This window comes from Lepidochelys kempii, chromosome 8 (genome assembly GCF_965140285.1).
Source record: "Lepidochelys kempii isolate rLepKem1 chromosome 8, rLepKem1.hap1, whole genome shotgun sequence".
Classification (NCBI taxonomy): Eukaryota; Metazoa; Chordata; order Testudines; family Cheloniidae; genus Lepidochelys; species Lepidochelys kempii.
This window is the reverse complement of record NC_136387.1, coordinates 55142501-55156054: the sequence shown is the minus strand read 5'-3', so window position 1 is coordinate 55156054 and position 13554 is coordinate 55142501. Positions and strand designations below refer to the sequence as shown.

Below are 13554 nucleotides of genomic sequence, written 5' to 3'. Positions count from 1 at the left end.
AGAATGATGTACCCCATGAGTACTGGCCCCCTGTTGGTACATATAGTATCCATGTATATAATAATTAGTAATTTTCCTCACAAGGTGTTAATAGTGGACTGTTGTGCTTATTGCCACTGCACAGGTGTGCCACAGGAGAAAGATGTTTGGGAACCCCTGGTCTCTGCCCCAGGCTGGGGATGAGGAGACAAGGAGTGTAAGATTGCTTGTTACATTTTGGCAGGTGAGGCTTCTGCTTGGCAGGCAACGTGTGTCACAGCCTCAGCTGTATAGAACAGACCTTGTTTCTGAAGAAAGGAAATCAGATGGGGGCCCAGGTGGTTAAGACGGCGCTCTCAGCTTGGTGCAGCGCAATCTCAGTTAAGCACATCTGTTGAATGGTGTAGCTGCTTGAGTAGGTAAAGTAAGGTCAGAGTATTTTATTAAAAACAAAACTTTTACTGATCCATCAAGAATGTTTTCAGTTCCTTTCATTACTATGCAGTGAATGATGCAGGGGCAGTAAATGCCAGTTTCAGAAAAAGGAAAGAAAAAGTTTTGCATAATTTCATGAGTCTTATTTTATTAGCTAGATGCCTCAGTGTGGCCCCACCTCTTCTCCCTGCAAAATGAAACTGATTCTTCCCCACAAACTGCTACTTTCCAAACTTACTTACGAGCAGACTAGGAGCAGGAACATCCTGCTGTGACACTGCATTCCCACTTCTATTATAAACACTTTTCTCCCCCTTCCCTTTTGCAGTTGCTCATTACTTTCAAATGAATTCCTTTCTAGAGGCAGTTGTTCATGCTTTGGCTTAACCAGAGGTAAAGGCTTTTTGGAAAGAAGGTGCAAATTTAATGCACTTGTTTTTTATTATACATATCTAAGAGGAAAAAAACACGTGTCTGGCTGTAAGTCAAAAAATAGCTGAAGCTAGTAACTTCAAACGTGGCATGTTTTTGGAGATCTCATTGCAGCCCATTATTATTGGACATGTTAAGAACATGCTGAGTCCTGCACACCACAAATATCAAGACAGCCCCTGCCCTTAAGAGCTTACAGCTCTGATAATTTTTAATGAGCTCTGTGTAGGCACAGGGGTTCACCTCTGCTAAGCTGGTTGCAGCATTACAGCCAAAGAAAACTTTGATTGGGGGTGGGTGCAGTAGTGTTTTGTGGTTGTGTTTTTCATAATCAGACTAAACTTGATCTGAATTTTGAAGTAGCTCTCAGTTCAACACAACCCCCTTCCCCGCCCCCCCCCAGACAACTTTGGAGGTAAAAAAGGGGCAGGAGCGGAGGTGGACTGTCATGGGGACAGAAGAAAAAGGGGCTGGAGCTTTACAAAGTGCCACATCTCTCTCATGTACCAAAATGGATTCCTGCCTGGAGTCCATATGCTGCTTCATGCATCTTTATATATATCCTTCCCTCATCTTACTCCAAGGACTGAGAAAAACATTTAATGAACACATTAGAAGCAAGAGGAAGGGCAAGGACGTGGTAGGCCTATTACTCAATTGGGGGGGGGGGGGGGGAGTGCTAAATGACTTTTTTCTTCCAGTTTTCACCAAAAAGGTTAATAGCAATTGGACGTCTAACATAGTGAATGCTAGTGAAAATGAGGTAGGATCAGAGGCTAAAATAGGGAAAGAATAAGTTAAAAATTACATAGATAAGTTAGGTTTCAGAGTAGCAGCCATGTTAGTCTGTATCCGCAAAAAGAAAAGGAGTACTTGTGGCACCTTAGAGACTAACAAATTTATTTGAGCGTAAGCTTTCATGAGCTACAGCTCACTTGATCGGATGCATGTAGTGGAAAATACAGTGGGGAGATTTTATATACACAGAGAACACGAAACAATGGGTGTTACCTGATCACTCTTGTTACAGTCTGTATGGTAAGGTGAGCTATTACCAGCAGGAGAGAAAACAAAAAACAAACAAAAAAAAACCCCCAAAACCTTTTGTAGTGATAATCAAGGTGGGCCATTTCCAGCAGTTGACAAGAACATGTGAGGAACAGTGGGGGGAGGGGGTGGAATAAAATAGTTTTACTTTGTGTAATGACACATCCACTCCCAGTCTTTATTCAAGCCTAATTTAATGGTGTCCAGTTTGCAAATTAATTCCAATTCCGCAGTCTCTCGTTGGAGTTTGTTTTTGAAGTTTTTTTGTTGAAGAATTGCAACTTTTAGGTCTATAATCGAGTGACCAGAGAGAGTGAAGTGTTCTCCAACTGGTTTTTGAATGTTATAATTCCAATGTGATCTACGCCATCATGTGCCAGCAATGCCCCTCTGCCATGTACATTGGCCAAACCGGAGAGTCTTTACGTAAAAGAATAAATGGACACAAATCAGACGTCAAGAATTATAACTTTCAAAAACCAGTCGGCGAATACTTCAATCTCTCTGGTCATCGATTATAGACCTAAAAGTTGCAATTCTTCAACAAAAAAACTTCAAAAACAGACTCCAACGAGAGACTGCTGAATTGGAATTAATTTGCAAACTGGACACCATTAAAATAGGCTTGAATAAAGACTGGGAGTGGATGTGTCATTACACAAAGTAAAACTATTTCCCCATGTTTATTCCCCCCCGCCCGCAACTGTTCCTCACACGTTCTTGTCAACTGCTGGAAATGGCCTACCTTGATTATCACTACAAAAGGTTGTTTTTGTTTTGTTTTTTTCTCTCTCTCCTGCTGGTAATTGCTCACGTAACCTGATCACTCTCGTTACAGTGTGTATGGTAACACCCATTGTTTCATGTTCTCTGTGTATATAAAATCTCCCCACTGTATTTTCCATCTGATGAAATGAGCTGTAGCTCACGAAAGCTTTTGCTCAAATAAATTGGTTAGTCTCTAAAGTGCCACAAGTACTCCTTTAGATAAGTTAGATGTCTTCACATCACCAGGGCTTGATGAAATACATACTACAATACTCAAGAAGCTGATTGAAGAGATATCTGAGCCATAAGTAATTATCTTCAAAAAGTCATGGAAGACGGGTGAGATTCCAGAGAAGTGGAAAAGGGCAAATATAATGCCAACCTATAAAAAGAGGGAATTACAGACCAGTCAGTTTAACTTCATTACACAGAAAGATAATGGAGCAAATAATTAATCAATCTATTTGCAAACACCTAGAAGATAATAAGATAAGCAACAGCATGGATTTGTCTTGAACACAATGTGTTCAAACCAACCAAATAGCTTTCTTTGACAGGTTAACAAACCTTGTGGAGGGGCAAATGGTAGATGTGAAACAGTATCAAAAGCCTTACTAAAATCAAGATATATCACGTGACCTCATAAATAAACTAGGGAAATACAACCAAGATGGAGCTACTGTAAGGTGGGTGCATAACTGGTTGGAAAACCATTCCCAGAGAGTAGTTCACGGTCAAGCTGGAAGGGCATATCAAGTGGGGTCCTGCAGGGATCGGTCCTAGGTCCCGTTCTCTTCATTAATGATTTAGATAATGGCATACAGAGTACGCTTACTAAGTTTGCGAATGATACAAAGTGCTTTGGAGGATAGGATTAAAATTCAAAATGATCTGGACAAACTGGAGAAATAGTCTGAGGTAAACAGGATGAAATTCAATAAGGACAAATGCAAAGTACTCCACTGAGAATGGAACAATCAGTTGCACACATACAAAATGAGAAATGACTGCCTAGGAAGGAGTACTGTGGAAAGGGATCTGGAAGTCATAGTGGACCACAAGCTAAATCTGAGTCAGTGTAAAACTGTTGCAAAAAAAAGTGAACATCCTTCTGGGTTGTATTAGCAGGAGTGCTGTAAGCAAGACATGAGAAATAATTCTTCCACTCTGCTCCATGCGGATTAGGCCTCAACTGGAGTATAGTGTCCAGTTCTGGGCACCACATTTCAGGAAAGATATGGACAAGTTAGAGAAAGTCCAGAGGAAAGCAGCAAAAATGTAGAAACATGACCTATGAGGAAAGACTGAAAAAACTGGGTTTGTTTAGTCTGGAGAAGTGAAGACTGAGAGGGGAACATGATAACAGTTTTCAAGTATATAAAAGGTTGTTACAAGGAGGAGGAAGAAAAATTGTTCTTGTTAACCTCTGAGGACAGGGCAAGAAGCAATGGGCTTAAATTGCACCAAGTGGGGTTTAGATTGGACATTAGGAAAAACTTCCTAACTGTCATGGTAGTCAAACACTTGAATAAATTGCCTAAGGAGGCTGTGAAATCTCCAGTGATGGAGATTCCACAAAGAGCAGGTTAAACAAGCACCTCTCAGGGATGATCTAGATAATACTTAGTTCTGCCATGGGGACTGGACTAGATAACCTATTGAGTTCCTTTTCAGTTCAATGATTCTGTGAAAGGGCTTTGGCTGCTCTAATGGAAGTAGCTGGGTCTCAGCTTCCCTAAGGCTCCTGCTTGTGTACTAGTCTCTAGCAAGGAACAATCCAGTAGCTCAGAGGTAAGATACTCATTTTCTGTGCCTATTTTCCAAACAGCTTTCGTGCTGGGTGGAAAAAGGGAAGGAGAAATAAATCACGAACATGTATGTTTTCCCCATTTCTGTCAAAATTTTCGACAAGAATTTTCCAAGCCGCTTTGGAGCACCGAAAAGACGCGCTGGTGTCATTCAGCAGTTGAGTTATCCGAAGAGCATTTTTAGATTGTTCTCTTTCAAATGATTTGTTTTTCCACTGTGCTATAGATGTCTGATCTAGACCCTTAACAGCTGTTGAATATTCCAGGGCCAGCTAGGTAACACACACAAGCTAATGCCTAATGGTCTGATTTCAGTGAAATATTAATGGAAGCTAGAACCAGAGGTTTGACGAAGAATCAGCAGAAGGAGAACTGCAAAAACATTTTGTTCATGAGAAATTACTTTTAAAATTGACCATCTTAAATAAATGAAACCATTTTTATCCAACAGCAATTTCTTTCCCTGTAAGAAAGGAAAAGACGTTCAACAACATAACCTTGGCACTATAAAATCCAGATTCGCAGCTCTTTATATTGTGTGGGTGAGGGGCTATGCATTATATACCATACTGTAAAACTCACCAACACATTTATGCATTGCCTTTACTGAAGTACAAAGGAAACTGAACTTTAGTTCTGTTGTAAACCTGACCCAACACCAGACACATCTAAGGCTCAGTTCAAAACTGGACCTATTCATCCCCGAAACACAAATACAACTTGAATTTAAGATACCCAGACCTAGAGAATGAGCTGCCTTTTAAATGGGAATAATAATTCTTTTCATAGTAAAGACCCAACACCATTTAAGACATTTATTGGTACATCATGGCTATTTGGTAATTGAATCTAGGCCCAGCTTTGACAATCAGTGCTACAGAACTGGTAAAACATGCTCCAGACTTGTATAAAATTCAAGATCTGAGTTTATTTTAACCAACCCTAGTATTCTGAAAAGACAATCTGTTCTGTGAGTGTTGCTTACAATCCAATGTGTCATTTATGGCTTTCAATTAAAATCTTTTATGTGACCTTTTAATTACGCATGTGTTCTGAAGGGAGACTTGTATCTTCAAGTTAAGAAATGCGTCATTTAAAGTTTCACAGAGAATAGCAGCTATGGGAGCCTTTACAGAAGGTTAAATTCTTTATTCCATCTGGAAGGATGTACCATATCAGGAAACTATTCAATTAATAGAAGCATATAAGAGAGGGCAGTGGTTGAAGATTATGTATAATAATGCTACAAGTTTATAAGATCTGTGGTAACTTTGGGCACTGAGTAATAAACATGTCTGTCTTATGCCACTTTTAAAACACAAGGTAATATAGTTGCTCTCACTGAATCAATGTGAATTAATGTAGAGTTCTGCACCTGAAGAGGGATTGCACATTACAAAGAAGTATATCAGTGAATTTGGAGAACTTGCAACTGTGCATGCAAAAGGCCTTGATTCCTGTTAAACAGATTAGGTAAGCATAAGGAAGAACACACCGTAGTGGCATTAAGATGTGAACAAAGTCTAGAGAAGTAATGTTGGTTGAGTTTCCTTGCCTTGCTCATGAACAAAATATGACATTCATCCAAAAGCAACTGTGGCCCATTTTCTGGCTTTGAACAACTGCAAAAACTATTTGTCAGTTCTGTGAAACCAACCTACGTGCACACAATTTCATTCTTCCTTGTGTCTCTAGACTAGCATTTTGGGAGGGTCTCAACCCTTCTTTCTTCTTCACAGACGTGAACGCCTCCTGGAGGCAACACTTATCAGACAGGGTGAAGAATTACCAGCCATCAGCTCATCCACACTCTTTGGAAATTAGTGTTCTCATTCAGCTGATGGCTGCTCGGATCCTCCCGCTTGATTCAGGTGGAATTTATTTGCAACAGTTTTCTTCTCCAATGTATAAAAATAAATTTAAAGTTCTTGTTCTAGGTAATACTGGCACAAAGGAGAATCTGCTTTCCAAGGAGGAGATTTAGCTTATGTGGAATTCTTAAGACAAGGTTGGTTGGCAATTCCATTTTTCCCTGTATATGTGACCTCACCTTCCTAGGCCAATGTGCAAAATATATTTCCATAGTGACTGTCCCATAAGTCTCTCTCTCTCGATGTTCATCTCTATCTATATCTATAGTGAACGCACACTTTGCATTCCAGTCTCAAATCTTTCCATGACACCTTCATCTTCCATGACTTTGTAATACTGGATGGTATCAAAGGAATTTTCTTTTTTCTAAACCGAATCTCCTTTGTGTTAGCTCATTCTCTTCAAAGTGTGATTTTGCTGTGTCTGTTAGTCCAGCACCCCCTTTTGGCAGTTCTGGGAAGTGTCAAGCTAGATAGGCTCCGCATCTTCACTTGCCCATCGAGGGAGTTTTTTTTCCGTAGGATGAAGTCAAAGTTGACCTGGCTGTTCATGGCATAAAATACATTAGCAGTGTCAGGGATGACTAACTCTGCAAAGAGAGGAAACAAAGTCAGTGGTGATGTGCTCTACTATTGATAATACAGTTACCAGCATGAAAAGAAATCTCATGTGGGCAAATCCGGCTGCAATGCCCATATGCGACTCTGATTTGGCAGCAGTGCATTTTGTCCTCTCAGACTTTCCCCTTGTGAACAGGGACATGTTATGATGACAAAAAAGCTATATTAAAAAACATTATTTAGGTCGCAAAGTCAAGCCCTTGGAAAGTTGTAAAACTGGCATTTACTAGTTGCCCATGCAACTATAATTCAGATTCCAGTGAGGGGGGGAAATTGGACGTGATCATGTAACTGAAGACTAGCATGGTGCAGATGAGCAAGGGGTCTGAAATAGGGTTACAGCATAGGCAACTGTAAGGCACTTGACAGCTAGGAAATGTGATTGTCCTTGCAATCTTAAAGTGCTTTTAGTGCATTTTGTATGTGTGTAGTTTGGTAGGCTTTGGGTGTTCTTATGAATAGAATTTGGTTTTACCTTTTATGTGCAACTATAACCACCCCCTCCCCAGCTGCAGAAATGTCCAGTGATTTTGATAGACCCCCTTCCCCCCTGCCCTCACCCCCCACAAAAAAATAAAATAAACCCCCAGACACTCTTAAGGCCCAATCCTGCAAACATTAGATGAGTAAAGCGAAGCATGTGCGTATGTGGTTTGTAGGCTCTGGGCCTGGCCCTCCCACTGCAGTTCTGTCTGACTATTGAAACTGTATTTCTCAGAGTGAGCACTGCATCACCTCCAGCTGCTGCCACTCTCAACACATACCACCACCACTAATGCATTTCATTGCAGGGAGATCTACTAGAAAAGAGAACCAGGGCGGTGTCACTGTAAAATAATATACTAATAGGAAAGAAAGCTTTCCAGGCTGACTACATTAGGGACTTCCCTCATAGTCTACCAGCCTGTCCCAGTTTTGGGTACTAAGAGGTAACCATGTCATTACTACCCCGTTAGGCACATATGTGGTGGTCATCCCACCAGTGTGGATGTAGATGTTGGAAATGGAGCCGTTTTCCTACATGCTGTAATGTTTAAATGTTATCAGCATCCAAATGGGAAAAAAGTCATGAAAAATCACAAAAAGGGCCATAATGCAGACTTTAATTTTGACCAAAATTGGCAGAAACCTTCTAAATAAATTGATAATGCACCAATGCACTCAAAATAGTACTGCTTTGAAAAGTTTGGGACATATTTAGCCCCTGATGATTTGTGTGCATTTTCCTGTCCTTTTTTGCCTTCAGTTAGAATAAAAGGCTGTAGTCACACGACAGCAAGAGCTTGTTTGCGCCATGTAATACCTCAAAATATCTGTCATCATTTATTAGAATGGACTGATGTGAGCGAAGATTTTTTTTGTCTGCTATTTTTATGACTCTGTGCAGATAATAAGCCCCCCTACCCCTTAATTACAAAACATATTTTTTACATTATCTATTCGGCCAGAGACATAAGCCTAGAGCACACGTGGTATAACTGTAATTATCATCTTACTGTCACTGAATGCAGTGACAATACATGTAAACTATTTCTACAACAGTAATGATTCGTAGTAGGAGGACTATAGAATATCCTATGTGAATATATTGTGTAAATAACAAAGTATTACTGTGTACTCTTATATAACTCTTGCATATAACTATGACCTACTGAAGGTCTCATGCAATACTCACCAGAGCTATATTTATTCTCAAAACCAGTCTCAGTAATTTGCAGATAGCTGAACCATTTCCACTCCCCTTCAGAATCTGTGTCTGATGCGTTCAGTGCTCTTCTGCTACACTCATCACTGTCACAACCGAGTGCATTGCAGCACACCAAATCTTTGTGGTGGTATTTGCATCTCTTTGTTGCACAGATACTTTCCCAGCTATGCTGCACAAAGGCTCCTGCTGAAAACTGCTCATGCTGTAGGTACTGGGAGCAAGCTTATAAATGACAGCATGCAGCTCGGTTACTGACACCCCACAGCTGATATTTCGCACATGTTCTTGGGATGGGAAGGAATCACTTCTCTTTTGCACAAAGCTGGGGGTGGGGGGGAGTAGTATTCACATGGCATGTATCTCAGACCAACACACAGCTCCAAAACCCAGTAATTCAAGCATTATTAGACTTTCCTGTTGGTTCTACAACATGGTGCTGCTGTGAGAGAGATCTGGAATGCCAACAGGTGCAACAGAAACATGAAGGCTGAAGTAACATGTCTGTTTAAAGGCAAAGGTTCAAAGTGCTCTTACGTTCACAAGTAAGGAGTCTCCTGACAGGAGGAACAGCTTTTGCTTGTAACCATTAGCCCAGTGGTTAGAGTACTCACATGGGATGGGGTAGACTCTAGTTCAACCCGCACCCCCCCCCACCCCGCCTGATGTGAAGGGATTTGAATAGGGATCTGCCCTTTCTCATGTGAGTGCCCCAGTCCCTGAACTAAGGGCTATTCAGGTGTCGGCGGCTTTTCATCTCTTGTTGAAGCTGTTCCATTTTAATTAAATAGTAACTGGGCCACAGGGAGCATGAGACTCCCTCTACAGTCCCCTATTTAGGTGTTCACCCAGGTTCTGCGAGAGTCTGGTTCAAATCTATTTTCACTGCACGTGCGATGTGGTGAAACCCACCAGCAAGGTATATGTAATGACCAGGTGTCAATCTCTGTCCACACGCCATGATCCAGTCACTGCGAAAGTTTGCAATGTTAGATTTAGTCTTTGAATTTGATATCATCTGCAAGCATTGCTTGGTAACGCTGTAAACAGAGTGGGGGCTCCAAATGTCTTGCATTTGGACATTCCCCCTGTGGGCTCTCTCACCAGATTTGATTGATTCTTCATTTGCATAATTGTCACCAACAACAGCAGTGTATTGACATTGCATTCTGACGATAGTGTGCAGCAGCTGATCAGACAGCTCTCCAAAAGTTTTGTACTTGCCAATATCATTGCACATCAGCAGTAGAAGCATCCTGAGTTTAAGAATAGCTGATGTTGGCTCATCAGATGCTGGTGGCTCAACCATTGACAGATTTTTCTCCAGCCAAGACAGCGTGTTGCTCTTTTGGATCTTTCTTAGAGATCCACCCAAGTTGAAGAGGGAAAGTGGGACAGGTGCCAGCTTATGCCTCATCAAACACTGGATATCAACATCTCTGGACTGGGCAAAAACTGTCAGCTTGCTGAATATCTGATGATCAATAGTTATCACTTGTGCTGATTGCTTCTTTTGTTTGATTGTTTTGTTGAGACTACCAAATGATTTCAGATTATGCCTTTCTATGGGCTAAAAGAGGTCTTCTTTAGCCCTTTGCAGACATCTGGTTATGAACAGCTTAATTTATTGTGTGCCAGTCTCTCTGATCATGCACAAACCTTCTGCACTTTCAGGTGGGCCCACAGTAGATGTTGCAGTGTTCAAAAGTGACTGTTGTGTGGGCTTGTTCCAGGTTCAATGTTAAAAAGATCTGTCATTCTTTCAGGCACAACTTTTTAATACCTTGGACAGCAATTTAATCGGCAGCCATGTGTTTTGTGGTAGCTTCTTTGTGGAGATGGAAGGCTGTATTCCACACCTTTGTTTTGTCACAGCTGTTACAGCTGCCTTAAAACGTGCAGTCAGGTAATCCTTGGTCAGAGCCTTATCTTTGGTGCAAAGATGCTGATGGTTCCTACAGTCCTTGTTCAGAGATTGCTCAATGACCATGTCACGGTGTAAGTACCCCACCGAAGAGTCTGGCAGTCTGGTACACTGCTTCCTATCAACTTGGGCACAATATATAGCTGGCTTCTCCTCCTCCAGAGATCTGGCTTCTGCTACATTTACACAACCCATCTGGCATAATTCATATGACTACACTGTCATAGTGGGATCATCTCTGCAAAGGTTTCAAGCTCCATGGACTTGTTTTTGCCTCTCTTTGCTGCTATGTAATCCATCCGTGGTTGCGAGCAATGTGTTACCTAGTTTTCCCAGGATGGAAACGTATCTGAACAGTTTTTCCCTTGGGTAACATAAGTGTCCATGAGCTGGTACAATGCTTGGGCGCTGTTCATCAAGTCTGCCAGAGCATTCTGTGCTTCCACTCTGTTTTCTCTGTGTGCCTGTGCCACATCTTCAAAAGCTTCAATGTGTGTTCGAGCTTCCTCCAAGAGGTGACTCTTCTCATCTTCTGGGAGAACATCAATGTTCAAGGAATTGCCAAGTGCCACCCATTTCAAGCAAGTCATCACCTCATTCATAAGTTTATGGATTCTAATGCCATGGTTATATGCTTTCCCTCTTAGAGCATGGCTGAAGCACCATAAATGCTGTATCACCCATCAAATTTGCTGCATGATGCATGCCTCCCATCTCAAGGTGGTCATTGTCAAATCTGTTTTGATTCCTCCATTTAAATCAACAGTGCTTTGCAGTAGATTTGCAGCTTCACCATACACGACATAGGTCCAGTTTTGGCCCAGAGAGTGGAATATATCCTGAAAATATTTCATCTTGGTGTGCCCGGTGTTAATATCAGTTGCCAGTGAAGGAGTCATTGGACAATAGCCAATATTCATAAAATGTAAACTAGCAGCCAATTTTTTTTCTCAGATCACTCCATGCTACAAAGAATGACAAGTATTGTGATAAATTACATGGTACAAACAAGCTCATACTGTTGTATGACTGCAGACTTTTGCTTTAACTGATGGCAAAAATGTATGTGAAAATGCATAAAGTATATCACATGGGGCTAAATATTTCCCAAATTTTCCAAAACAGTACTACTTTAAGTACATAGCTTCTAAATACACTTGATAATGCAGCTCTCTGCCAGTTTTGGTCAAAATCAGACTACGTTTCTTAGAGTTGTGGCCCTTTTTGCAATTTAACAATTTTTTCGGATTGGATACCTGAAAATGTTCATACATTATGTGATACAGAAAAATGGCACCACTTCCACCATCTACATCCACCCTGTTGATGATCACTAGATAGGTGCCTAGGCTGTGATAGCAACGAAATTTTTCTAGCTGATGGGTTACCCATCATTAACAAGACACTTTTTTAAATCTGGCTGGTAGACTATCAATAAATAGCTTCCCTGCATGGCAGCCCAAGAGATCTCTGCAGCAGCTGAGACTAAATGCAATTTCACAGTCCTAAATAAATCATTCCCTCTTTTGCATAGTCATGAAGTGTCCCATTAGGTTTGCCCTGTGCAGGGAGGAAGGGGCGGGCTGGAATGCCTCCAACAGATAATAATGAAAAGGCTCTCAGAGAGAGCTGCTTTTTCATGCCAGGTATACATCCTTGGGTCTGCATGGCAAGACTGAATGATCCTAGGGAATGAGGCAGAGCTTTGCTAATACAGTGATTTCCTGACAGGGAGGTTATGGTTAGAAATGTGAGAGCACAGCACTCACATCTTGGGTCATTATCCTTCTGTTACAGTTCAAATCGGCTCAATTTACAGAAAAAGCTTGTTTGGATCTAACTACCAGACCCAGAACTCCACCTAGCATTTGACAAATCTGGCTGGGTTCTTTCTGCCTCTTACATCCATCGCCCAGAATAAGGGTTCAGAACCAGAGCTTAGATGACAAGTTTGTAGAAGATTCATCAGGCAGAAGAGAATCCAGTTTGTTCTTTCGCACTTGAATGGGCTTTTCAGGGATTACAGGAGTAACATCTTACTTTTAATTCAGCACATTAATAGGACAGGATTCATAGAGAGCTAGCAGGGGCATTAAGCTGACACTAGTGGAATTACATGCTTCAAATTTAGGCACATACCAAGTACCTTGCTGCATCAGGCTCTAAGCACGAAGGTATAAAAACCATTTTTACGTCATCCCCATACTGACTCTAAACTTTAGAGTCAGATGGCTTTAGCCATCTGATTTTCTAGTAATAATAATACAAAATAATGATCTTATATGGAAAAGGATCTTAATCTGCTTTACCAATAGATTCACAAACTGCATACAGTAGAGAAATCATTTCAGTGATCATTGAAGCATAGCCTTGTTTCGGGTGAAGCACATCTATTAACAGTGTGCAGCCATAATGCACAGCAATTAAGAACAGGAAGTAAAGTATATTGTGCCCCTTTGAAACTGCTGGGAATTTAGGCAGGCTGAAAGCACCTAGTACTGGCCACTGTGAGAGACAGGACAGTAGACTAGACAGACCTCCGGATAGTCTGTTGGAGTGTGGCAACTCTTATGTTCCTGCATGGAGGCTTTGCTTTGCACGTGCCTATCTGATTTGTCGTGCTCACTACTTCATGGATCCGTATTATATATGAAGGCAGGTAAGCTGCGCTCAACTCCACTCTGTACCATGGCAGGGAATCAAAGGAGAGTGAAGTCAGATGGCCAGAAGGTGAGGGTGCAGGGTGAGGAAATACCTGTATGCTAACCCTCTGTGGGAAATGGTCTGTGGATAAAAAGGAACCAGGCCTGGCTGAGTGAGGGGGAGCCAGGGAGCAGCTGCTCTCTGTGCTGTACTGCAAGAGAATTTTCATTGCAAATTGCTGCAGAGACCACTGCTGTTCAAGACAGGACAAACTTCCCCGCGGTAGCTTGCACATGCCATTGAAGATGGTAGGGACCACAT

The 13554-nt window shown here is 41.4% G+C and overlaps 1 protein-coding gene across 8 annotated transcripts in view; it reads right to left on the bottom strand.

Moving 5' to 3' along the window:
* Positions 1-5603: 5603 nt before the first annotated feature.
* The window catches only part of RGL1 (ral guanine nucleotide dissociation stimulator like 1), a 150684-nt gene continuing 142733 nt past the window's right edge, over positions 5604-13554 (bottom strand). For all 8 annotated transcript variants that reach the window (XM_073356637.2, XM_073356644.2, XM_073356642.2 and 5 more), the window contains one exon: positions 5604-6930. In XM_073356637.2, coding sequence (XP_073212738.1) covers positions 6743-6930 — 188 coding nt within the window. In that variant the 3' untranslated portion in view covers positions 5604-6742. The remainder of the gene's footprint in view (positions 6931-13554) is intronic.